The sequence below is a fragment of the Erythrolamprus reginae genome, chromosome 1 (genome assembly GCF_031021105.1).
Source record: "Erythrolamprus reginae isolate rEryReg1 chromosome 1, rEryReg1.hap1, whole genome shotgun sequence".
Classification (NCBI taxonomy): Eukaryota; Metazoa; Chordata; class Lepidosauria; order Squamata; family Dipsadidae; genus Erythrolamprus; species Erythrolamprus reginae.
In genome coordinates, this window is record NC_091950.1 from 217,925,507 (window position 1) to 217,951,877 (window position 26,371).

Sequence of the window (26,371 nt, forward strand, 5' to 3'; positions counted from 1 at the left end):
GAGAGCGCTTTCGTCCTGGGCTCTCAGCGAGGGGGCTGACGGAGAGGTGGGGCAGGTGTTCTCACAGCGGGGGCCGGCGAAGGTGATTTTTAATGTCGGGCGCGTGGGCCGGCGCGCACTCTCCCCATCCCCCTGCCAGCCTCCGGAGAATGAGGGAGAGTGAAAGCGACAGAGCAAGATAGAGAGAAAGTGAGAAAGAGGGGGGGAGAGAAAGAGTTAGCAAGAGAGAGAGAAAGAGTGAGAGAAAGAAAACAAGAAAGAATGAGAGACAGAGAAAGCAAGAGAGAGAGAGAAAGTGAGAAAGAGAGAGCAAGAGGGGGGAGAGAGAGAGAGATAGAAAGAAATGAGAGAGGAAGGAAGAGAGTGAGAGAGAGGAAGAAAGCAAGAGACAGAGAGAGAAATGATAGAAAAAAGGAGAAAAAAGAGAAAATGATTGAGGCAGAGAACGACAGGAAAGAGAGAAACAGAGAGAGAAGTGACTCTTGATTTAAAGCATATGGTAAAAGCACTTAAATAATAACAGAGAACCCCCCCCCCAGCCCTCACCTGTTTTTATTAATAGTTATGTTTTTGGTTTTGCTGGTTGTTTTAGTTTTAATAGTAATGGATTTTGGTTTTTTAAAATTATTAATTTCTTTTAATAAAATAGAAGGGATTTTTTCTTATTTATTTATTTGTTTGTTTGCCGCTCAGACACTATACCTTTCCGCCCACACCGAAAAAAAATTGGAGGGAACATTGCTTCCCACCTCCACTTTTTTTGAAGATGGGAACTTCATCAGTTCTTTTCCAAATCCAGTGCTACAGAATTTTTGAAATATATGGTACAATGGTTCTGAAATAACACCTCTCAGCTCCTTCAGAACTCTGGGATATAATCCATCAGGTCCCAACTGATTTATATTCATCAAGGTCAGACAGGTATTCTCTTACCATTTTCTTGCTTATTTTAATCTTTATTTATAGTCTATTGGTTATGTTTTTGACAGGTTGGCACTTTCTTTTGTGTGAAGACTGATGCAAAAAATGAATTAAGCAGCTCTGCTTTCTCTCTACTGCCTGTTACTTCCTTGCCATCTTCTCTCTTTAGTGGACCAACTGATTTTTTTTCTTGTAATTTATATGGAAGAAACTTTTAAAAATTATCTTTGACTTTTGCTGGAAATATTTGAGCTTTTGCTTTCCTGACTTCATTTTGGGCAAACTCAGCCTATCACCTGATATTCTGACTTAGTTAAGTGTCCCTCTTTCCATTTTTTGTACTGTCTGTTAAATACAAATTTAAATACAAATACAAATATTAATTTGTTTTTAGTCATTGGGGATATTTTTCATAAATTTAAAAAGAACATAAGAGAGGGGCGGCACACAAATCAAATAAATAAATAAATAAATAAATAAATAAATAAACAAACAAACAAACAAAGCTTTACAAAGAAGTACAGAATGCAGTTAGCAGAAGATGCTATAACGAAAGGAATGTTAAATATATATGGCAAAAATACCAAACAATGTGAGCTGATTTTCTACCCTTGAAGTGTGTACCTGTAATTGGTTTTTACAAGTAGGCTTTACCTCTCCTGAGTGAAGAGTCAGGACTTCCCAAATTAGCAGTAGAATGGAGTCATAAGAATTATTTAAGATAATTTTGAATTGATCCAATTGTGAATTGTAATTTACTCTTTCAAATTGCACTCTCATTTAATTTTCATAATACTGTTAATCTACCATGGGAAAATCAGCATATTATGAATCTTGTTTATTGCTATCTTGTAAGCATTTTTGATAATCAATTACAATAACTACACGTATATAGACAACACTTGATCTTAGCCAAAAGCAGTTTTATACTGCTCTCATAACAAAACTGTTGAATACACATTATATTCTGCCAAGAACTTGGAATAACTATTGTATAAAATATAATAATATTGTAAGTTTGGAAATGTTCAAAATATTTTGCACAATTTTAGGATTATTGCTTCTGAAAAGTGTTGAAGTATGTTGAAAAAAAGCATCAATGGTACATTCCTCTTATCTTGTGGCATCACCTGAAACATATTTTTCTTAAATACCCCCAAAATTCAATTACTTACACGTAAATGTCAAGATCCAACATCCAGATAAAAGTGCCAACATGCACTTCATAGTAGTTCGCATAGGATATGCAGGAATAACAGCATGCGTCACTAAAATGAGAGTTTGTTAAAATGTATAAACTGCAGGATGAATTCTTCTCTGTCTGAAAAAACCATAACTGCTCTGATCCTTCACATTCAAAGAATAATTCAGTTTTACAGCCATTATCCTCAAACATAGGCAGAATATTTCCCACAAAAGAAAGCAAAGCATTATATTCTTCTTACACCCCATGGGCTCAAGGGTTCCCTGAATGGGTGAGGAGTGATTTAGAAGCTAAGAAATGGAAAACTGTCAGATATCAGCAGACAGATATCAGCAGACAAGTATCACCATTATTTTAAAGTTTTCAACCTCTGAGAAATTGTTACCAGAACTGAAGTTTATAAATTGATAAAATTCATAACTTTAATTATCCTGCACCCGCAGCAGCAGCTTGGCTTAAATAACCTGGCCACGAACTGGATCCACGCTCGCTCACCTGGGAAAAGCGTTGCCCTTACACCAAATTCCAGGCTCTGGAACTGGAAAAGGAATTCCTCTTTAACGTGTACCTCACCCGAGAAAGGCACTGCAAGGTGGCGGGGATTTTAAACCTCACGGAGAGGCAGGTTAAGATCATTTTCATCCTTCGGTTCTGAAACCAGATCTTAACCTGCCTCTCCGTGAGGTTTAAAATCTCCGCCACCTCGCAGCGCCTTTCTCGGGTGAGGTACACGTTAAAGAGGAATTCCTTTTCCAGTTCCAGAGCCTGGAATTTGGTGTACGGGCAATGCTTTTTCCTGGTGGAGTGAGCGTGGATCCAGTTCGTGGCCAGGTTATTTGGGCACGCACGTGGCTTTCTGGCCTGTGGTGCAGGAAGATTTTGTCTGACAGGTACCCACCGCAGTATTCGAGCAAATGCAGAACCTGAGCACGGACTTTTTAAAAAGTCCGGGTTCGGTATGCCGAACACTGCAAAGTTCTGCACGGACCCAAACTATGCAAGTTCGGTTCGCCCAACACTACTCATTACCTACTCTATAATAGGTAATTTCACGTAATAGGTAAAATTCTGTGGTCAAGAAGTTCCAAAATATTAGGAACTGGTTTACTTTAATTACAGGAAAGTAGAAGGGTCATTCTTTGTGAAGTGGACCAGGTGTCCACAACTGATTTTTGCAGCCTTATTTGAAAATAAACCAGAGAGCTCTGTTTCATTACCTTCAATCATCTTCATTAGAAACAGCATTTTTTTTCTATCGTTCTCTGTTTTGTCACTTTCAATCATCTTCATTTTTATTTCATTAGAAAGAGCCTTTTTTTCTATCATATATGTTGTTTTTGTGATGGTTTCTTTTCAAATAAGGCTTCAATTTCACCTGGTCCTCTTGACAAAGAATGACCCAGAACTAAAGTGGACATTAGGCAAAAATTCTGAACATATATGAGCTGTTCAATATAACAAGAATTGTCTCAGGAGAGGATGGACTCTCAGTTGCTGGAGTTGTTTACACAAAAGCTAAATGTCTATCAAGGATGTTACAATAGTAGATTCCTATACTGGAATACATAGTCCTCAAGTTTATGTTCCTAAAAGAAACTAAAATAATAAATATGTTAGTAGGAAAGAGCACAGGAAATTTAAAATAAATTCTTCCATCTTAGAGAAGCATTTGAGATCACATTAAAAACAATGTTTATGGAAGTGCTGAGGGGAAAACAAGTCAGAAAGATTGCTACAGACAAAAAAAAAAGTATATAAAAGCTAAGACAAATATAGCTACCCCTCAGTAAGGCTGGCACATTAAAATGGGTGAGCTGCTATAAATACACTAAATATAAATATAATTTGTAAAATGGTTAAATACTGAAATGGTTGGGCATCTTGGGAGGGGAGATATTTATTCAAGCAAGATTTGAGCAACTGAACACAATTGTTAAATATGGAAGGTTTAACCAAGTACCTTATGATAAACGTATGTGTATTGGTGGAACTCCAGATGCAGAGGACATAGCTCATACATTATTTGAATGCCAATTGTATAAAAAAGATAGAGATCCTCGTCTTATAATTCTGTATTTTGTATAGACTTATGGCTAAATAATATTTATCTATTTATTTATTATTCACGCTTATAGGCTACCCAACTTCTACCGGATTCTAGGCGGCATGCAACATGTAAAAACAATTTAAAAAACAATCTAAAACCCCTTTAAAAACATTCATATCTTTTAGTGGTCGGATCAAGATGGTATCATATTGATTAACAACCCCAGGCCTGCTGGCAAAGCCAGGTCTTCATGGTCTTCTGGAAGGACAGCAATGTGGGCAGACCTCAGGGAGCAGCTGGTTCCAGACAGCCACCGCCACCACACAGAAGGCCCTCTTCCGCAGCCCTGCCAGCCAATATTGTCTAGCTGATGGGACTTGGAGAAGGCTAACACTGTGGGCCCTTATTGGCCACTTAGAGTATGTGACAGGAGGCGGTCCCAGAGATAGTCTGGCCCTAAGCCATGCATAAGTGATAACCAATACCTTGAATTTCATCCAGAGACCAACTGGGGGCAAGTGCAGCTCACGGAGTGTTGGTGATGTGGGTGTACCTTGGTGCACCCACAACAGCTTATGCGGCTGCATTCTGGATCAAATGTAGTCTCCTAATGCTTTTCAAGGGTAGCCCCATGTAGAGCGTGTTACAATAATCAAGGCGTGAGGTGATAAGGGCATGAATGACTGTGAGGAGACTCCTGATCCAAGTAGGGTCGCAACTGGTGCATTAGGTGAAACTGTGTAAAGGTCCCCCTAGCTACAGCTAAGAGGTGTTGTTCTACTCTCAGCTGAGGATCTAGAACACCCAGATTGCGAACCCGTTCTGAGGGGGTTAGCATCAAGGACGGGCAGATGGTATAGTCCTTTGGAGGCAGTATCCATAGCCTCTCAGTCTTGTTGGAGTTAAGCTTGAGCCTGTTGACTCCCATCCAGACCCTCACAGCTTCCAGGTACCAGCACATCATATCTACTGCTTCACTGAACTGACAAGGGGTGGAAATACAGAGCTGGGTTTCATCAGCATATTGCTGATATCTCACCCCATGCAGTCGGATGATCTCACCCAGTGATTTCATGTAGATGTTAAATAGGAGAGGGAAGAGAACTGAGCCCTGTGGCACTCCACAAAGGAGGTAATTAGAGATCGACCTCTACCCCCCCTACAAACACCGACTGTGATTGACTGGAGAGATAGGAGAACCACTGTAACATGGTGCCTCCCACCCCCAACTCCCCTAGTTGTTGCAGAAGGATACCATGGTCAATGGTATTGAAAGCCTCTGAGAGGTCAAGGAGCACCAGGATAGAGGAATGACCCCTATCCTGGATTTGCCAGAGGTCATCCATCAGTGTGACTAAAGTGGTTCCTGTGCTGTAACTGGCCCTGAAACCCAACTGATAAGCGTCTAGATAATCGGTTTCATCCAATAGCTGTAAGAGCTGGAGGGCCACTACTTTCTCAACAACTTTCCCATAAAGGGTGGGTTGGACGCTGGACAATAGTTTTTAAGGTCAGCTGGCTCCAGGGAAGACTTCTTGAGAAGGGGCCTCACCATTGGTTCTTTTAATGTTTGTGGGGGAAAAACCCTCACTCAAAGAAATGTTGATCAAAGCCTGCAAACAGCCTTGTGTCACCTCCCTACTGGCCGAAACCAGCCAGGAGGGACATGGGTCCAATAAACAAGTGGAGGCACTCATTGTTTCTATGGCCTTGTCCACTTCATCAGGTGTGACAGGATTAAACTCATCCCACACAATAGGACTAAGACTTGCCCTGTCATTTTGGTCAAGATTGCCCAATCGGAGTCCAAATTTGAGTGACTTTGTCCGCAAGAAACTGACCAAATTCCTCAGCTCTACCCTGCAGGGGCTCCTCCGCTCCCTCCACATTAAGAAGGGAATGGGTCACCCTGAAAAGGGTGGCTGGGTGGGATTCAGCGGATGCAATAATTGTGGGGAAAATATGAACATTTTGCCACCCCTATCGCTACTAGATAACCCCTAATAAAGGCTGTTAACAGTGTTAAGTTAAAATATTATTATATTAAATAAGTCTGAGAACTTACCAGAACTGTTAAACTCTGTACATACTTTAACCTTCAAAATTGTGGCCAATTTGCTTAACAACAACTGTTGATCTGGATCAAGACCACTCCCGAGGAGAACAACAGGCCTTTTTTTACAGTAATCTAGGTTTATGCACTGAAGAGAAAAGAGAGAACTATTATATTTCCAACCGCCTATATTTTTACTTCCTTTTAAAAAAATAACAAACTCAAATTTAATCAACATTTTCTACTACATACTAAAGAACTATTTCAAAATAAGCATAATTTTTGATATAATTTTTGGAAGTAGATAAAAATAGATGAAATGTATCTAAGCTTGTCAGCTGGACAGCTGAGAGCCTGGGTTCGACACTTAACTTCTACATTACAGGGTGAACTCCTATTACCTGTCCCAGTACTAATAGAATATTTGTACCTCAGGGTTGGCATGAGGGGTCCTTGGTGCTCTATGAGCTTGCTTGTTTTCTTGCAGATGTTTCATTAGCAATAGCCCTCTGTAAGCAGTTTTTACAGAATCAGCATATTGCCCCAACCAATCTGGGTCTTCATTTTACCCATCTGGTTTTATCCAAACTAGGTAACATCATCAGTGCTAGGTGAGCAGGAACGTGCCTTAGTTGCTGCCCACCTAACAGTTTGAAAGCATGCAAATGAGAGTAGAAATGTTGGGAAGGTAACAGTGTTACATGCGCCTTTGGCGTATAGACATGCGGGCCACAGGACCATGGAAATCATCTTCACACAACACTGCATTCCTTGACCAAGAAATGTAGATGAGCTCTTTGCCCTAGAGTCAGACACAAAGTGCTTCTGGACCTATTAAAAGATAAAGGTTTAGGGCCAGGAGCACTTTGTGATTATCAAAGCCATTTATGTTTATATAATTATGCAAATATATAACTTTTACTAATGATTTTAACAATAAAATACAGATTATAATCAGTGAGAAAAATAGAAAAAAGAAAAGAAAATGTGCAAAGAAAAAAGGATTTTTTTTTTAAAAAAGCATTCTTTAAAGAAATGAATTCCAATTCCAATCTTTATCACATGTAGAACAAATGTAGCATTTCTCCACCTTTACAAAAGTTACATACATGGATCACTTCTTCCTATAACCATCCCTTGCCCATTCATAAATTCAGGAACAGATGACACAAAATACAGTGATCCCTCGATCATCGCGAGGGTTCCGTTCCAGGACCCCACGCGATGATCGATTTTTCGCGAAGTAGCGGTGCGGAAGTAAAAACACCATCTGCACATGCGCAGATGGTGTTTTTACTTCCACCGCCCTTCGCCCCCCTTTCTCCAGCGTGCGCGCGTGCTGCCCGCCCCCCGCGCTGTTGCTGGGGCCGCTTCTCAGCTGAGAAGCGGCCCCGGGGTTTCCCCAGCGTGCGCGCGTGCTGCCCGCCCCCCGCGCTGTTGCTGGGGCCGCTTCTCAGCTGAGAAGCGGCCCCGGGGTTTCCCCAGCGTGCGCGCGTGCTGCCCGCCCCCCGCGCTGTTGCTGGGGCCGCTTCTCAGCTGAGAAGCGGCCCCGGGGTTTCCCCAGCGTGCGCGCGTGCTGCCCGCCCCCCGCGCTGTTGCTGGGGCCGCTTCTCAGCTGAGAAGCGGCCCCGGGGTTTCCCCAGCGTGCGCGCGTGCTGCCCGCCCCCCGCGCTGTTGCTGGGGCCGCTTCTCAGCTGAGAAGCGGCCCCGGGGTTTCCCCAGCGTGCGCGCCTGCCGCCCGCCCCCCGCGCTGTTGCTGGGGCCGCTTCTCAGCTGAGAAGCGGCCCCGGGGTTTCCCCAGCGTGCGCGCGTGCCGCCCGCCCCCCGCGCTGTTGCTGGGGCCGCTTCTCAGCTGAGAAGCGGCCCCGGGGTTTCCCCAGCGTGCGCGCGTGCCGCCCACCCCCCGCGCTGTTGCTGGGGCCGCTTCTCAGCTGAGAAGCGGCCCCGGGGTTTCCCCAGCGTGCGCGCCTGCCGCCCGCCCCCCGCGCTGTTGCTGGGGCCGCTTCTCAGCTGAGAAGCGGCCCCGGGGTTTCCCCAGCGTGCGCGCGTGCCGCCCACCCCCCGCGCTGTTGCTGGGGCCGCTTCTCAGCTGAGAAGCGGCCCCGGGGTTTCCCCAGCGTGCGCGCCTGCCGCCCGCCCCCCGCGCTGTTGCTGGGGCCGCTTCTCAGATGAGAAGCGGCCCCGGGGTTTCCCCAGCGTGCGCGCGTGCCGCCCGCCCCCCGCGCTGTTGCTGGGGCCGCTTCTCAGCTGAGAAGCAGCCCCGGGGTTTCCCGCGCGTGTGCCGCCCACCCGCCCACCCCGTTGCTCGCGCCCAGGCTCGCGCGCGCTGCCCGCCCGCCCACGCTGTTGCCGGCTCCGCTTCCCAGCTGGGAGGCGGAGGTGAGGTTTCTCGGCGCGCGGGCTTTCCCCAGCAACGCGCGCAGAGCTAGGGTGTCCCCAGGCTCGCGCGCGCCGCCCGCCCGCCCACGCTGTTGCCGGCTCCGCTTCCCAGCTGGGAGGCGGAGGTGAGGTTTCCCGCGCGCGCGGGCTTTCCCCAGCAACGCGCGCAGAGCTAGGGTGTCCCCAGGCTCGCGCGCGCCGCCCGCCCGCCCACGCTGTTGCCGGCTCCGCTTCCCAGCTGGGAGGCGGAGGTGAGGTGTCCCCAAGCGCGCGGGCTTTCCCCAGCAACGCGCGCAGAGCTAGGGTGTCCCTCCCAGCTGGGAGGCGGAGGTGGGGTTTCCCGCGCGCGCCGCTGTCTTACCGGGGCAAGAGGGGGAAGACCCAGGGAAGCCTCTGCCCGGTGGGGAAACTCCACCATCTACGCATGCGTGGAAGGGCACGCATGCGCAGATGGTGGAGTTTACTTCCGGGTTGAAAACTCGCGATATAGCGTTTAGCGAACATCGAGATCGCGAAACTCGAGGGATCACTGTATGTCTTATTTTAACTCCAATCAAAAACAAATCGACTTTATTGATTCCTTTAGATCTTAATCCTTAATTCATTCAAAAGCTGTTGTAGGATTTCATTGTCTTTCAATTTTTCTTTCTTGCCTTCATGGACTCATTCAAGACAATGATGAAACTGCATACAGACAGGAGGTTGAACAACTATCCTTGTGGTGTGACCAGAACAATCTAGAACTGAACACACTCAAAACTGTAGAAATGATGTTAGACTTTAGGAGAAACCTTTCCACCCTTCCACCTCTCACAATACTAGACAACACAGTATCAACAGTAAAGACCTTCAAATTTCTAGGTTCTATCATATTTCAAGACCTAAAATAGTCACCTAACATCAAAAACATAATCAAAAACGCACAACAAAGAATGTTCCTTCTGCGCCAGCTCAGGAAGCTCAAATTGCCCAAGGAGCTGCTGATACAGTTCTACAGAGGAATCATTGAGTCTGTCATCTGCACTTCTATAACTGTCTGGTTTGGTGCTGCAACCCAACAAGACCGACACACAGATTTCAGAGAACAATCAGAACTGCAGAAAAAACAATTGCTGCCAACCTGTCTTCCATTGAGGATCTGTATACTGCACGACTCAAAAAGAGGGTGGGGAAAAGAGGGCGGGCATACTGGACACAAACTGTTTCAACTCCTACCCTCAAAATGTCGCTACAGAGCATTGCACACCAAGACAACTAGATACTAGAACAGTTTCTTTCCCGAACGCCATCACTCTACTAAACAAATAATTCCCTCAACACTGTCATAATCTTTACTAAATCTGCACTTCTATTTCTACTAGTTTTTCTCATCATTCCTATCATCCTTTTCCTCCCACTTAGGACTGTATGACTGTAATTTGTTGCTTGTATCCTAAGATTTTTATTAATATTGATTGTTTCTTCATTGCTTATTTGACCCCTATGACAATTTCTTATTTATTTCTTATTTATTAGATTTGTATGCCGCCCCTCTCCGTAGACTCGGGGCGGCTCACAACAACAACAAGAACAATGTAAAAACAAATCTAATAATTTAAAAAACACTAAAAACCCCATTATTAAAAGCAAACACACACACAAACATTCCATGTATAAACTGTATAGGCCCGGGGGAGATGTGTCAGTTCCCCCATGCCTGAGGGCAGAGATGGGTCTTAAGAACTTTACGAAAAGCAAGAAGGGTGGGGGCAGTTCTAATCTCCGGGGGGAGCTGGTTCCAGAGGGTCGGGGCCGCCACAGAGAAGGCTCTTCTCCTGGGTCCCGCCAAACGACATTGTTTAGTCGACGGGACCCGGAGAAGGCCAACTCTGTGGGACCTAACCGGTGGCTGGGATTCGTGCGGCAGAAGGCGGTCCCGGAGGTATTCTGGTCCGATGCCATGAAGGGCTTTATAGGTCATAACCAACACTTTTAATTGTGCCCGGAAATTGATCGGCAACCAATGCAGACTGCGGAGTGTTGGTGTGACATGGGCATATCTTGGAAAGGCCATGATTGCTCTCGCAGCTGCATTCTGCACGATCTGAAGTTTCCGAACACTTTTCTAAGGTAGCCCCATGTAGAGAGCATTACAGTAGTCGAACCTCGAGGTGATGAGGGCATGAGTGACTGTGAGCAGTGAGTCCCGGTCCAGATAGGTCCAGATATACCACATGATTCTTGACAAATGTATCTTTTTCTTTTATGTACGCTGAGAACATCTGCACCAAGACAAATTCCTTGTGTGTCCAATCACACTTGGCCAATTAAATTCTATTCTTTTCATCTCAAAAGTTTTTTCAAGTTTTTATCAACCCTCATTTGTAAATCCAGTAATAAAGTCACTCAGGTCTCGTCTTAACATTTTCATTATGTCTGTCATCTCTGTATTATAATTCAGAATTTATTTTTCAGTATACAGTATCTGCATATATTATATGTTATATATATTGTTTTCCATTTAAACTCTCAGTCTTACAAAATATTCTCTTTCCTGTCTTTCATTTCTTCTTTAAAATCTTTGGCAAATAAAAGCAAGCATTGTTGCTCACATTGTAGTTTCTGACTCCATTCCTTTAAAATGTCCCCAAATGACTCAACATATTTTAGCATTGTTTGTCATTTTGTAGGTTCCACAAAATATATTTTTTCTCTCTCCTCTCCTTCTTTGTTCTGTCTAATGTTTATTGTTTTATTTCTAAAATTGGAAAATTTCAAATTTCTATTACGTGTTTACTTTTTAATAGATTAAACAATTTACATTCCCATTTGGTTTAATTTGGTTTAATTTCCCCAAACTGTTAGTGAAAGTCTTAATATTTCAAAATTGGTTAATTCATCTGTACCTTTTAAAGACTGAATTTAAAAAAATTGGTATTTACTTAAATTTTTTAAAAAACATTTAAGCTGTTGGTTCATTTTTCTTTTGTACTGGAAGAAAGATTTACTGATAAGGTCATTTTTTCAAACTCATTATTTGAAAATCTCTTTCAATTTTACATTTCAAAGGTGTGTACTGTCCATAAAGGCATGCCACAGTTGAGAACTTGATGACTCCCCTTATTCCTCGGCACTAAGCCCACGAGAAATTGCTATTCTACAGCTATTCTGCAGTCTCCTCATAAGGAGCCACTGCCTAGAGCACAAGTAAGCGATCACTCATCTGCTTCTTTATCTTTATCTTTTAGACTGGACTCATTGCTGGTCTGTCAATCCTAGCCACTTCTCCTATACTTCTTTGCAGACATCTAGTTCACCATTTCCTCTCACGACCAAAGCCATTTCTTGTTGCTTAAGACATCTTTTATAGCTGTATAGAGTAAATTCTTCATGGCACTCTGAAAAACCGATTATTCCCCCAGCAATTCAATTGATAAGACATCTTTAAAGAGTTGAAATGATGCAGTTTAGTTTTAGCTAATAGGTAAATCTGATTTTTGTAATCTTATGTAATCTACATAATCAGCTCATCTTTTAATATGAAATTCAAAAAGTCAAAATGGAACAGGTCAAGAATATTTTAAATTCTGGTAATCCTAAATATAAATGATCTATTTTTCTCTTGTAACAATTAGGTTTTCTACATAACCAACTGCCATTTTTTACAATCAACTCCAATCTGTGTTTATAGAAGGTAAATAAATACTTGACACTGGGAACTTCAGATTTTGAATATGAAAATCTTGATACTAAATCTTGGAACAATTTAAATATCCTTGCATTATTATTTTTAAATTGTACATCTGGCTGGCAATTATTTGATATGAAGATGAATATTGTTGCTGCAGGAATTACATTATATTATTACAGCCTTTTCTAAGTGATGGTCAGTGAATTAATAATGGCCTGTAAGAGTTTTGCAGGTAGTTTGAAAAAAATAATAAATTTAACTACCCTGAGTGCTATTATGCATAATATTAAGGATTATGTTATTCACAATGTACATAAATTTGTTTCACACTATTGTGCAATTATTTTATCTGGATGTACACAGTGACATTTTTGCATCCAACGCTCGTTGCAAACTTGGTTAGAATCATGCTTGTTGGTACCTGCCTACTGGAAACAAAATATAATCTACCAAACATTTAAAAGGTTAATAGGTCAATTATTTTATTTTTATTTTATTATTAGAGTTGGAAGGAACCTTGCAGGTCATCTAGTCCAACCCCCTGCTGGTGCAGAAGACATTACATCACACTAGTCTAATAGCAGTCCAGTCTTTTCTTGAAAGGCTCTAGTATTGGCGCGTTCACCAACTCTGCAGGCAAGCCATTCCACTGGTGGATGGCTCTCACCGTCAGAAAGTTCCTCCTTATTTCCAGGTTGAATCTCTCCCTGGACAGTTTCCAACCGTTGCTCCTTGTCTGGCTCTCTGGTGCTTTGGAAAATAATGTGATCCCCCCCTCACTGTGGCAGCCTCTCAAGTATTTGACGACTGCTATCATGTCCCCTCTGGATCTACTTTTTGCTAGGGTACCCATGCCCAGTTCCTGCAACATTTTCTTGTATGTTTTTGTTTCTAGTCCCGTTATCATTCTGGTTGCTCTCGTCTGCACTTTTTCTAGAATATCAATGTCTCTTTTGTAGTGTGGTGACCAAAATTAAATGCAGTACTCAGGTGTGGCCTAACTAGTGTTATGCTGGGCCCTTGGCAATTAGCCCCCAGTGAGTTTGGAATGAGTTTCAAACACACACACACAGTCCCAAAGAGATTAAAGCAAGTTTATCAAGCAATCTTGAAAACACAAACTTGAAGAGGAGATTACTCTCACCTGAACGAGTCCTTGGATGCAGCAGCGTGCCAAAAACAAAAGAGCAGATAAGACGGCTGTAAATCTCCACAACCACCCTCACCAAAAAATCCTCAAAAGTTCTTTAACTCTGAAGTGTTCAAAGTTCAGTAGAAGTCCTTGAAGAATACGAGCTGTAGCAATGTTCTTTCAAGAGTCTCTCTCAAACAGATAAACGCTCACACTCCCCAATGCCCGTAATTTATCACAAGACACATTAACATAATTACCCCTTGAACAGGAGTGCTCACTTATCTTCTGAGACACCTGTGAAACTGGTGCCTTCTTGCCATAAGCCTGCGCACACGGGCATCCACAAGTGGGTCCTCCTCTGATTCTGATGACTCACTAATTGGAGCACTGACTGGTGGGCTGGCTGCACCAATCTCCCCATCTGATTCCTCTCCCCCAGTCTGTCCTTGGCTGTGAATCAACTTCACTGTCTGATTCTGCTGGCAATAAAACAGATCTCTGATAACCCAAGGATTACCCTAAACCAACATCCAAATTCCAGAGCCAACCACCACAACTAGGGTATTATACAGTGGTATTAGCACCTCCCTTGTCTTGGAGTGTATTCCTCTGTTAATGCAGCTAAAGATTGTGTTGGCTTTTTTAGCCGGCGCTGCACCTTATTGGTTTGTTGTCCACTAAGACTCCAAGATCTCTCTCACATTAATTGCTATTGAGAGTCTTTTCACCCAGTTTGTATGTATGTTTTGGATTTTTCTTACCTAGGTGTAGGATCTTACTTTTTTCTGCATTGAACTTCATTTTCTTTGTTTGGACCCATTGCACTAATCTGTCTAGATCCCTCTGAATCGTGAGCCTATCCTCTGAGGTGTTGGCCACTCCCGCCAGCTTGGTGTCATCTGCAAATTTGATTAGTTCCCCTTCTACTCTCTCATCTAGGTCATTGATGAATATGTTAAAAAGTACTGGGCCTAGGACTGATCCTTGTGGTACCCCACTACTGACCTCCCTCAATGTGGACATGGACCCATTTAGGACTACTCGTTGGGTGCAGTTGGTTAGCCAGTTGCCAATCCACTGGTAGTGCTGCTGTTCATCCCACTTTTCTCTAGTTTATGGAGTAGTAGATTGTGGTCAACCTTGTTGAAAGCTTTACTGAAATCCAGGTATAATAAGTCCACTATGTTGTGCTGGTCAGTTGATTTGGTCACAGTATTGAAGAATGAGATAAGGTTGGTTTGGTATGATTTGTTCCTGACAAACCTGTGTTGGCTGTTGGTTATTAAGTTATTTGACTCTAGGTAGTGGCAGATCTGTTTCTTGATTATTATTTTTTTAGTATTTTCCCAGGTCGTTTCCAATCGTCTGGCAGTTCTCCTGTGAGCCATGATCTTTGGAAGATGTGATTATTTTATTTTATTTTTATTTATTTTATTAATAGAGTTGAAAGGGACCATTAGGTCATCGAGTCCAACCCCCTGCCTGAGCAGGAAACCCTACAGCACCCCAGCCAAATGGAAGTCCAATCTCCTCTTGAAGGTGTCCAGAGTTGGGGAGTTCACCACCTCCCCTGGCAGGCAGTTCCATTGGTTGATCGCTCTGACCGTCAGGAAGTTCTTCCTTATTTCCAGGTTGAATCTCTCCTTGGTCAGCTTCCAACCATTGTTCCTCGTCCGGCCCTCAATGTGCTTTTGTCTATGTTGAGTTCGGTTCTGGGGCAGTTTGTTGCAGTTAAATTGCAGATTGGTTGGAGGGAGGTTCCCTTTTGTGTGAAGACTGATGCAAAGTAGGCGTTGAGTAGCTGTGCTTGGTCATTGCTGTCTGTGATTTCTCTACCCTCTTCATTTTTTAGTGTGACGATTGTTTCTTTGATTTTCTTCTTATTGTTGATGTGTTGGAAGAATATTTTTTTGTTGTCTTTGACTTCCGCTGCAAGGTGTTGTTCATATTGTGCCTTTGCTGTTTTTATTTTTTGTTTGCAGGAACTGGCTGTTTGCTGATATTCCGCTTTGGTTATGAGTCCTTCTTTCCATTGTTTGTACTTAGCTTTTTTTCCTTTTATGTCATCTGCGAGGGCTTTGTTTAGCCATGCAGGTTTAGTTTTGGTTTTCCTGTTTTTCCTTTTCGTGGGGATTGCGTTGTTTTGGGCGTCTATGATGCTGTTTTTAAGGATCACCCAGGCTTCCTGAGTGGTTTTTCCTTCTAAGAGTTCGTTCCAGGGGCATTGTTCAAGGTTCGCTCTGAGATTGTTAAAGTCCGCTTTTGTGAAGTCTGGGACTGTAGTGGTGTTGGGTATAGTAGCTAGTGATTGCACTATGTTGAATTTGAGGATGACGTGGTCGCTCTCTCCCAGTTTCCCTTCTTCTTCTGTTCCCTGTATTGTTTCTTCCCTGTTTGTTAGTATTAGGTCTAATATAGCATTCCCTCTGGTTCCTGTTTCAACTTTTTGGGTTAAAAAGTTGTCAGCTAGACTGGAAAGAAATTTGGCAGACTTTCCGCTTGGTGCTGAGTTAGTTTTCCAGTTGATGTCTGGGTAGTTGAAGTCCCCCATTATTGTCGTGCTGTGTTTGTTGCATATGTCTGTTAGTTGGCATGTGAAGAGGTCGTCCATTGTGTCTGTTTGATTGGGTGGTCTGTAGTATACTCCAATTGTGGTGTTGCTCTTTTTTTCTTTTATGTTGACCCATATGATTTCTAGGGGGTTATCATCTTTGGTTGGATGTAGTTCTGTGGCAGTGTAGTGGTCTTTGATGTATAGTGCAACACCTCCTCCTTTCTTGTTTGACCTGTTCTTCTTGAAGAGGTTGTAACCCATTATCTGTGTGTTCCAGGCGTGTGTTTCGTCCCACCAGGTTTCTGTGATTCCAATTAGATCGTATTGGCCCTCGTGTATTAATAATTCCAGTTCATCCTGTTTGTTTCCCAAGCTTTGTGCGTTCATGTACAGGCATTTTAGATGTTTGTGTTTGTTTGCAGGTAGAAATTTTTTATTCTCAGGTTTGTTTGTAGGCTTGTCCCGTTTCCCTTCCTTGTTTTGTTCAGTGTTTTGTCGTATAGTTTGGTCACCCTCCCCTCTCAGAGCTAGTTTAAAGCCCTCCTGATGAGTTGGGCTAGTCGGTTGCCTAAGAGGTTCTTCCCCGCTCTAGTGAGGTGTAGCCCGTCGCTTGCTAGAAGCCCTTCTTGGAGATAGTGCAGGCCATGGTCGAGGAAGCCGAAGTTCTTATGGCGACACCATCCTTTAAGCCAGTGATTTATCTGCGGGATTTTGCGTTCTCTGGCGGGGTGTCGTCCTCTAGTGGGGAGGATGGAAGAAAAAACAACCTGAGCACCTGTTTTTCTGATTGTGTTGCCCAAGTGGTCATAGTCTTTCATAATTTGGTTCATGTCTTTCCCTGTGTCGTTGGTTCCCGCATGAATCACCAATAGTGGGTAGTAGTCCGTGGGTTTGAGTATTTTGGTGAGGTTTTCAGTTATGTCAGAGATTTTAGCTCCAGGGAGGCAGCACACCTCTCTAGATTGGTTGTCTGGTCTGCAGATGGGAGGCTCAGTTCCCCTGAGGATTGAGTCTCCAATTACCAGTACTCTCCTTTTCTTTTTGGCTGGCTTGGGGTGAGGGAGGTTAGCTTCTGTTGTTGAGGCTTTTGGTGGAGTTGTGCTGTGCTTGGTTCTTGGTGGTTCTTTGTCAGATGTTTGCAGGTTTTCTTGTTCTGAGAGTACTGAATATTTGTTGCTTGTAGGCAGTGGGGTTGGGAGGAGGAGGGTTGGAGTTGGTGGAGGCTTGTTTTTTCGTCTTAGGGTGATGTGTGTCCAGCTATTTACTGCTTCTGGGGCGTGGATTCGGCTTAGCTCCTCTGGGGTGTTGGTTTTGTTGGGAGTCTGATGGATTTTCTCATTGTGATGTTGGTGCTTCAGGGTTGTTAGGTTTTTCTCTAGGTTTTCGATTTTTTCCTCAAGTAGCTGGATGAGTTTGCATTTGTTGCAGATAAAGTTTTGGAGGTTTGAGGGGAGGAGTGAGTACATGGAGCACAAACTGCAGCACACCATGGATTCAGTTCCATCTTCATCTATGCTTGTTCGGGGAGTGACTTCTGTGTGCATGGTTGGTGTATCTTCTCTATCTCTCTCTGTGTTGTTCTTTATGTGTGTGGTAGGTTGCAGGGTGGGTGCGGGAGAGTGCAGAGGTGACATGTCTGCTCTTGTTGCTGGGTTGGTGATTTCCTCTGCTTCCCTGGTCAGCAAACCCGGTGTTCTTTTGCCTCGCGGTGAGCTTTTAGCTTCTTCCCAGCATGCACCAGGAGTATGCAAATTACCCCCTGAAGCTCAGATTCCTGGGTGGTGAGTTCCTCTGCTTCCCTGGTCAGCAAACCCGGTGTTCTTTTGCCTCGCGGTGAGCTTTTAGCTTCTTCCCAGTATGCACCAGGAGTATGCAAATTACTCCCTGAAGCTCAGATTCCTCGGATTAAGTGGTTCGGTGATGACCTCTGCTTGTTCCTTTAGGACTCTGGTGTGTAGTCCATCTAGTGCTGTTGACTTGTACAAGTTGAGTTCTAACAGATGGTCTCTTACTGTCTTTTTGCTGATGTGAAGTTATTATTGTCCAATTAGTTTGCCAAAAGACACAGAAAACAACTTTATGTCATATTTATTAATCTTATATGTGACATTAATTTAACGTTTAACATTAAATTGAAGTTAACTAAATAAAAACCTAGCAAAGATAAATATCAATAGGTGATTTCTCAAATTAATAATTGAATTACATACTGACATTTTAGCCAGAGTAATATTGGTCCCACAAGGGTCCTTGTAAGACCCTATTTATTTGGAGAAAGGTGTCACACAAGGATGTTTACTTTTAGGCCTCCTCCAGGGTACCCATACTGCTTATCTAAGGCTGGAGAAAAGACTTATTTCCATCATTGCTATATCTTGTGTGGTTAGGGCATTATAAAAAATTAGAAATTTTCCAGAATCCCATTTTGCCAGTCTATTTTCTTCATTGCATAGTTGGGAATCAATGGACCAAACTTTTGTCAACCATTCCACAAATGTATTCCCTACCACCTTTGAGATAACATATCTCTAGAAACTGAGAAAATGTTAAGAGTGAGGCTTTCCAAAAGAGATGCCAATAAAGATGCAACTATAGTAGAGTCATTCAAATTTTAATCTTGGTAACATCACCATAAAAGGCCTAGAAGTCTCTCATAGTACCTGATTAATATTATCAGTTCCTCACTGAGAAAGTCTTTTACATCCCTTCATCCACGAACCATGACCTTAGATTCAAAGGCAAATTTTTAAAAATACCCTGTTATACTATATCTCTCTCCTTTTGGGATTGTCAAGTGTCAGATGTTATTTATTATTATTTCTACTGCCCCATTTAGAGATTCAGGCCAAATTATTGATGGTAGGTAAACTCAATGTCTCATGCCTTGAACTTGACTTACTTTTCAGAGTTGTGTTTCCAACTGCTAGTCAAATATCTATTTTTGCTCTGTTATAATGTGAACTTAGAAAAATACTTAAGTTCTTAGTTGTAACTCTATCTTTATCTTTCTTATGCCTAACTCCTTTTATTACTTCATTTTATATTCTTATTATTATTGTATTTTTGCTACACTATTTTGTTATGCTCTGCTTATTTACTTGTATGGGAGACTCAAAATTAATTAATTCCTTTGACCAGAGAGTGGTTTTCTATGATTTAATGATTACATATGGTCACATAAAAGAAAAGTTGAGAACCTCTGGTTTATATCTTTTTCTTAAATTATAATTTATTTCTTATGACTTAGGTATTTTGATAAAATAGTGAGAAGTATTACAAATTATATTGTTGAGAATTATACATTGCCCTCTATAAGGCTTGCTTTAAATCATTCCAAACTATAGTTAAACCAAGAAAATAATACATACTTTTGCATACTGAATAATTGAAGAAGAATCATTCTTTCCTGGTTGCTTTAGAAGTGATTTCATCTCTTCTGTTTCAGCATAATCCACAGCTTTGTGACCAAATATATTACTGTAAAAGAAGGAAAGGTAAATTTTAAGTAAACAAGGGATGAGACTAGATTATTAATCTTCTGATTAAAACTGTACTGTAGAATTTTTATATTCTTCAAATATTTACAAGAAAAAATGCATCAAACCAATTAAACTACTAACATTTATGACAGGTGGCTATAGAACAGCAAAGAAATATAAAAAGGACGCAACACATTGAAATTGTTCACTTTTAACTAGCAGGCCCTTTTAGTGATCTCATATTATGCACTGATCAGAATTTTTAACATGCTGTATAAATAGACTTCGACTTACAACCAATGTTCCCTCTAATTTTTTTCCAGTGTGGGCGGAAAAGTATAGTGTCTGAGCGGCAGTCCCTTTGGGACAGGGCGGCATAGAAGTATAAATAAATAAATAAATAAATAAATTCCCTTTTTTTAATTAAAAGAAATTAATAATAAAACAAAACCAAAATCTATTACTGTTATTACTATCTTCTCCTCTTTTTCCATCCCTGTCTCCTCCCCCTTGTGTGTGTGTGTGTATGTGTGTGTGTGTGAACTCTTGAACCATTTCCAATAACAGGTGAGCTATTAGAAATGGTTCAAGAGTTTACACACACACACACACAGACACAAACGGCTGGGGTTTTTTTTCTCTGTTATTATTTGGGTGCTTTTTACCATATGCTTTAAATCAAGAGTCACTTCTCTCTCTTTCTCTTTCCCCCCTCTTGCTCTCTATCTTTTTCTCACTTTCTCCCTCTCTTTCTATCTCTCTCCCCCTCTTGCTCTCTCTCTCTGTTTTCTCTCTCTCTCCCTTTCTTTCTATTCTCTCTCTTGCTATCTCTCTCCCCCCTTTCTCTCTCTCTCTCTCTCTTTCTCACTTACTTTCTCTCTCCCTCTGTCAGTGAGGGGGCTGCGAAAGCGCTTTCTCCGATTGCTTCGGAAACGCCTGCCCTGCCTCTACTGGAGCCCCCTTGCTGAAAGCTCTGAATGAAAGCGCTCCCAGCAAAGGGGCTGCGAGAGGGGCGGGGCGGGCATTCCTGAAGTGTGTGGAGAAAACCCTCTCTCGCAGCTCCCTGGCTGGGAGCGCAGAAGTGGAGAAGGAGAAATGGAGAATCCTCTCTCGCAGCCCCCGCTGCAGGAGAAGTCGCGCCCCAAGGCAGGAGGCGGTGGAGGAGCAGAGGGGGCGGATTGGGCGGGCGGGGGGCAGCACCGAGAGGCCAAAGGTGCGAGGGGGCTGGAGGCACCGTGGGGAGGCAGGGGCGGCCGCGGCTCCCTTCCCTTCTACTGCTGGCGCCTCCCCATCCCCGTGCCCCCCCGCGGGCTGGCAGAGGGGTGGGGAGCGCGCACCCATGGAAAAGGGTGCGCGGAGGTATTTTGGGGCGCGCGCGTGGGCACAGCTTACGGGGAACGCTGCTTACAACCATTTGTTTAACGACCATTCAAAATTACAATGGCAATAAAAAGTAACTTATGACCATTTTTCACACTAACAATAACTGAAGCATCCCCAAGGTCACATGATTAAAATTCAGATGCTTGGCAACTGCCATGTTTTTTTTTCCTTCCTTCCTTCCTTCCTTCCTTCCTTCCTTCCTTCCTTCCTTCCTTCCTTCCTTCCTTCCTTCCTTCCTATCTATCTATCTATCTATCTAATCTATCTATCTAATCTATCTGACTTGAAAGGGACTTTGCAGGTAATCAAGTCCAACCCCCTGCTCAAGCAGGAAACCCTACACCTCCCCAGCCAGATGACAGCCCAATCTCCTCTTGAATATGTCCAGAGTTGGGGCATTCACAAGCTCTGCTGACAGGCTGTTACATTGGTTAATCGTTCTGACTGTCAGCAGGTTCTTCCTTTTTAAAAAACATTTTTTTAAAATAAATGTTAAAAATAGTTTTTTTTGAATTTCTTCTTTAAAAAGAATATATATCAAACGAAAAAGACAATAAAATACAAAAATACAAACATCACAAAACCAATAACAACAAACATTTAAAAACAATATATAAACTTATACTTTATTTGGAGAAAAAATAAATCATTCTCTATTACAATTGTCAATATTATTCATATCCATTCAATAAAATTAATATAAAATATTTTCATCCTCTGGCTTGAATATTAGGTGTCATAGTTCCCTCTAAGCTGAGCAGTGAGCAATCGCTCACTTAAAAATCATCATCAACTCAGAGTTTTCCAAACCTGCCCAGAAGCCGAGAGGGAAGGAGAGAGAGAGGAAGAGAGAGAAACAGAGAGAAAAAAGAGAGAAAGGAAAAGAGAAAGAAAAAGAATGGGAGTAAGGAAGAGAGAAAGAAAATAAAAATCTAGTTTGAAACTAGCTCAACTATTTAAGTGGCATTTTGATATTGATAGAGTTGCCCTATTATGAGCTCACTGTTATAGACACACAGTACAGTATTTTATTTTGAAATTCTCTGAGGCAAAACAGGGTGGGTTTTTTATTTGTTTGTTTGTTTGTTTATTTATTTATTTATTATTTCTGTGCCGCCCTGTCCCGAAGGGACTGCCGCTCAGATACTATACTTTTCTGCCCACCCCCCCAAAAAATTAGAGGGAACACTGTTAGGTGTCCTTTTACTTTCCTTGGTTATTGCTATTTTGTCGATAAATCTACTATTTTCTTACCACCTTATGTTAAATTTGTAGTAAATATTTAATATCATAAAAATATTTATTCTATGGATATATTATATATTACATATATATATATTACATATATATTCCATTTACAACAACACAAAGATTGGAACTTCAGCCTGATGATGGTGAATGTGATTTCGCCGAAACGTCGCACAGACATGCAAAATATTACACAGGGCAAAACCCGAACTCAGAACAATCTACATATATATATATATATATATATATTTGTTTTCGTAAATTTTCACGGGTATATGTATGTAGATTGTTCTGAGTTCGGGTTTTGCCCTGTGTAATGTTTTGCATGTCTATGCGACGTTTCGGCGAAATCACATTCACCATCTTCAGGCTGAGGTTCCAATCTTTGTGTTGTTGTAAATGGAATGTTTGCAACTGACATTTCTTCCTAGTATGTAGTGTGGGGGTGGAGATTTGTTTTGAATGTAGCAAATAGATTGGGTGATTATGTTTCAGTGATCTGATTGGTTGGTGTAATCATAGTTATTAGAAAGAATGACATGGAGATTTTTGTGAAGTGTTTTGTTTAAGGCTGATTTCCAAATATAAAATTCTAAAATCATAATTATTAGAAGGATTGACATGCTGATTATTATGAAGTGTTTATTTTGTTTAAGGCTGGTTTCCAAATCTCTGGCAGGCGGGAGGTATCATCTCTTTTATTTGGACAAAGGGGTCTCCTCTCAATTTCGATAGCTTCTAGAGAAATTCTTCTATATAAATTCTCTGTTTTGTGGAGTAATTTAGTTTTTTCAAAGTCAATTTCGTGCCCTGTTTTTTTAATGTGCTGGACAAGGGAGGAGGTCTTTTCTTGTTTTTTGACTGCATTCACATATTCTGCTATGCGTTGGCTCACTCTTCGGTTAGTTTGTCCAATGTATGTGGCTGCACATGTTTTGCAAGGGATTTCATAGATTCCTTGGTATTCCAATTGGATTTTATCTTTGGGGCTCCTTAGGATATTGGATATTTTTTGGTTAGTGCAAAATGAGGTTTTGATGTTATGTTTGTGCAGAATTTTACTAATTTTATCCGTGGTGCCTTTGATGTAAGGAAGGATGGTGGTGCCATTGTCCTGTTCTTGATCTTGTTTTTTGGGGGGTGTCTCTTTATTGATTAGGTTTGTTATTGTTTTCTCTTTGAATCCATTAGAAATTAGTACATCTTTGAGTTTGTTCAATTCAGTTTTTAAGTGCTCATGGTCAGCTAAGCGTTTGGTTCTGGTGATGAGAGTTTTGGCCACTGATGTGATTTGTGCGGGGTGGTGGTGTGAGTGTGCATTTAGATAACGGTTGGTATGGGTTTTCTTTTGGTAGATAGTATGTCCTAGGCTGCCATTGGGTTTTTTATAGACCAGTACATCTAGAAAGGGAAGTTGATCATTGATTTCTGTTTCCATAGTAAACTGTATTTTGGGGTGTAGGCTGTTGAGATGTGTGAGGAAATTGTCTAGTTTTTCTTTACCATGTGGCCAAATTACAAAGGTATCATCAACATATCTCAGCCAAAGTTTGGGTTTGTATTTGGCTTGCTCTAAAGCATTATTTTCGAAATATTCCATATAGAGGTTGGCTATGACAGGTGATAGAGGTGATCCCATGGGGGCTCCCTCTATCTGTTTATATCTTTGTTCATTATAGATGAAGTATGTATTGGTCAGGCAGTGGTTGGTAAGGTCTAGGATATATTTGGGGGGTTTGTGTTTGTCCTGGATAGCTGTCAAGGCTTCTTTAATAGGTATTTGTGTGAACAGGGACACGACATCGAAACTTACAAGTAGGTCATCGGGTTGTAGGTTTTGTTTTTTAATTATTTGTATAAAGTGGAATGAATTTTGAACATATGAGGTAATAGTTTCTGTATATGGTTGAAGGTATTTGGCTAAAAATTTGGCAAGGTTTTGTAGAGGGGAGCCTATAGAACTGACTATTGGCCTGAGAGGTATTCCTTCTTTGTGTATTTTTGGAAGGCCATACAGTTTTGGACATATGGAAGATTTTTCTCTGGGGATGATTTTTTGCTGGATTTCTTCGCTGATGGGAGAGGCCTTGATTTTAGATTTGGTGGTTTTTTCTAGGTAGGTGGTAGGATCTGTGCTTAGGAGTTTGTAGGCCGGGTTTTGTAGTAGATTTGTCATTTTTTCTTTGTAGTCTGCTGTGTTCATCACTATAGTGGAGTTTCCTTTATCTGCTGGGAGGATTATTATTTCTTGGTTTTTCTTCAGATTGATAAGTGCATCTCTTTCTTCCTGTTGTATGTTGCTTTTAGGAGGTTTACTAGAGCAGAGAATATTAGTGACTTTAAGTCTGATTTTGTTAGCAGTATCTGGGTTGATTTTATTTAAAGTTGTTTCAATTCCACATATGATGTTTTCAGTTGGTATTCGTCTTGGAGTTATTGCAAAATTAAATCCTTTTGAAAGAATATTGGTTTCTGTAGTGGTGAGTATCCTGTCTGATATGTTATGAAATCCAGCAAAAAATCAATACCTTCAACCATATACAGAAACTATTACCTCATATGTTCAAAATTCATTCCACTTTATACAAATAATTAAAAAACAAAACCTACAACCCGATGACCTACTTGTAAGTTTCGATGTCGTGTCCCTGTTCACACAAATACCTATTAAAGAAGCCTTGACAGCTATCCAGGACAAACACAAACCCCCCAAATATATCCTAGACCTTACCAACCACTGCCTGACCAATACATACTTCATCTATAATGAACAAAGATATAAACAGATAGAGGGAGCCCCCATGGGATCACCTCTATCACCTGTCATAGCCAACCTCTATATGGAATATTTCGAAAATAATGCTTTAGAGCAAGCCAAATACAAACCCAAACTTTGGCTGAGATATGTTGATGATACCTTTGTAATTTGGCCACATGGTAAAGAAAAACTAGACAATTTCCTCACACATCTCAACAGCCTACACCCCAAAATACAGTTTACTATGGAAACAGAAATCAATGATCAACTTCCCTTTCTAGATGTACTGGTCTATAAAAAACCCAATGGCAGCCTAGGACATACTATCTACCAAAAGAAAGCCCATACCAACCGTTATCTAAATGCACACTCACACCACCACCCCGCACAAATCACATCAGTGGCCAAAACTCTCATCACCAGAACCAAACGCTTAGCTGACCATGAGCACTTAAAAACTGAATTGAACAAACTCAAAGATGTACTAATTTCTAATGGATTCAAAGAGAAAACAATAACAAACCTAATCAATAAAGAGACACCCCCCAAAAAACAAGATCAAGAACAGGACAATGGCACCACCATCCTTCCTTACATCAAAGGCACCACGGATAAAATTAGTAAAATTCTGCACAAACATAACATCAAAACCTCATTTTGCACTAACCAAAAAATATCCAATATCCTAAGGAGCCCCAAAGATAAAATCCAATTGGAATACCAAGGAATCTATGAAATCCCTTGCAAAACATGTGCAGCCACATACATTGGACAAACTAACCGAAGAGTGAGCCAACGCATAGCAGAACATGTGAATGCAGTCTAAAAACAAGAAAAGACCTCCTCCCTTGTCCAGCACATTAAAAAAACAGGGCACGAAATTGACTTTGAAAAAACTAAATTACTCCACAAAACAGAGAATTTATATAGAATAATTTCTCTAGAAGCTATCGAAATTGAGAGGAGACCCCTTTGTCTAAATAAAAGAGATGATACCTCCCGCCTGCCAGAGATTTGGAAACCAGCCTTAAACAAAATAAACACTTCATAATAATCAGCATGTCAATCCTTCTAATAATTATGATTTTAGAATTTTATATTTGGAAATCAGCCTTAAACAAAACACTTCACAAAAATCTCCATGTCATTCCTTCTAATAACTATGATTACACCAACCAATCAGATCACTGAAACATAATCACCCAATCTATTTGCTACATTCAAAACAAATCTCCACCCCCACACTACATACTAGGAAGAAATGTCAGTTGCAAACATTCCATTTACAACAGCACAAAGATTGGAACCTCAGCCTGAAGATGGTGAATGTGATTTCGCCGAAACGTCGCATAGACATGCAAAACATTACACAGGGCAAAACCCGAACTCAGAACAATCTACATATATATATATATATATATATATATATATATATATATATATATATATATATATAATTTAATTGTATTTCTCAAAAGTTCTTTAAAAAAAATAATGTATTATTACATATCTTGTGACTTTAGTTTTCTTTCCTTTTTGC

The 26,371-nt window shown here is 41.5% G+C and overlaps 1 protein-coding gene across 1 annotated transcript in view; it reads right to left on the reverse strand.

The window, feature by feature from the left end:
- Positions 1-26,371, reverse strand: part of BARD1 (BRCA1 associated RING domain 1) — a 135,650-nt gene that overhangs the window by 3,699 nt on the left and 105,580 nt on the right. Inside the window, exons 7-9 of the mRNA XM_070732176.1 lie at positions 19,332-19,440; positions 6,238-6,373; positions 2,097-2,189 (exon numbers count right to left, since the gene is read on the reverse strand). Coding sequence (XP_070588277.1) covers positions 2,097-2,189; positions 6,238-6,373; positions 19,332-19,440 — 338 coding nt within the window. The remainder of the gene's footprint in view (positions 1-2,096; positions 2,190-6,237; positions 6,374-19,331; positions 19,441-26,371) is intronic.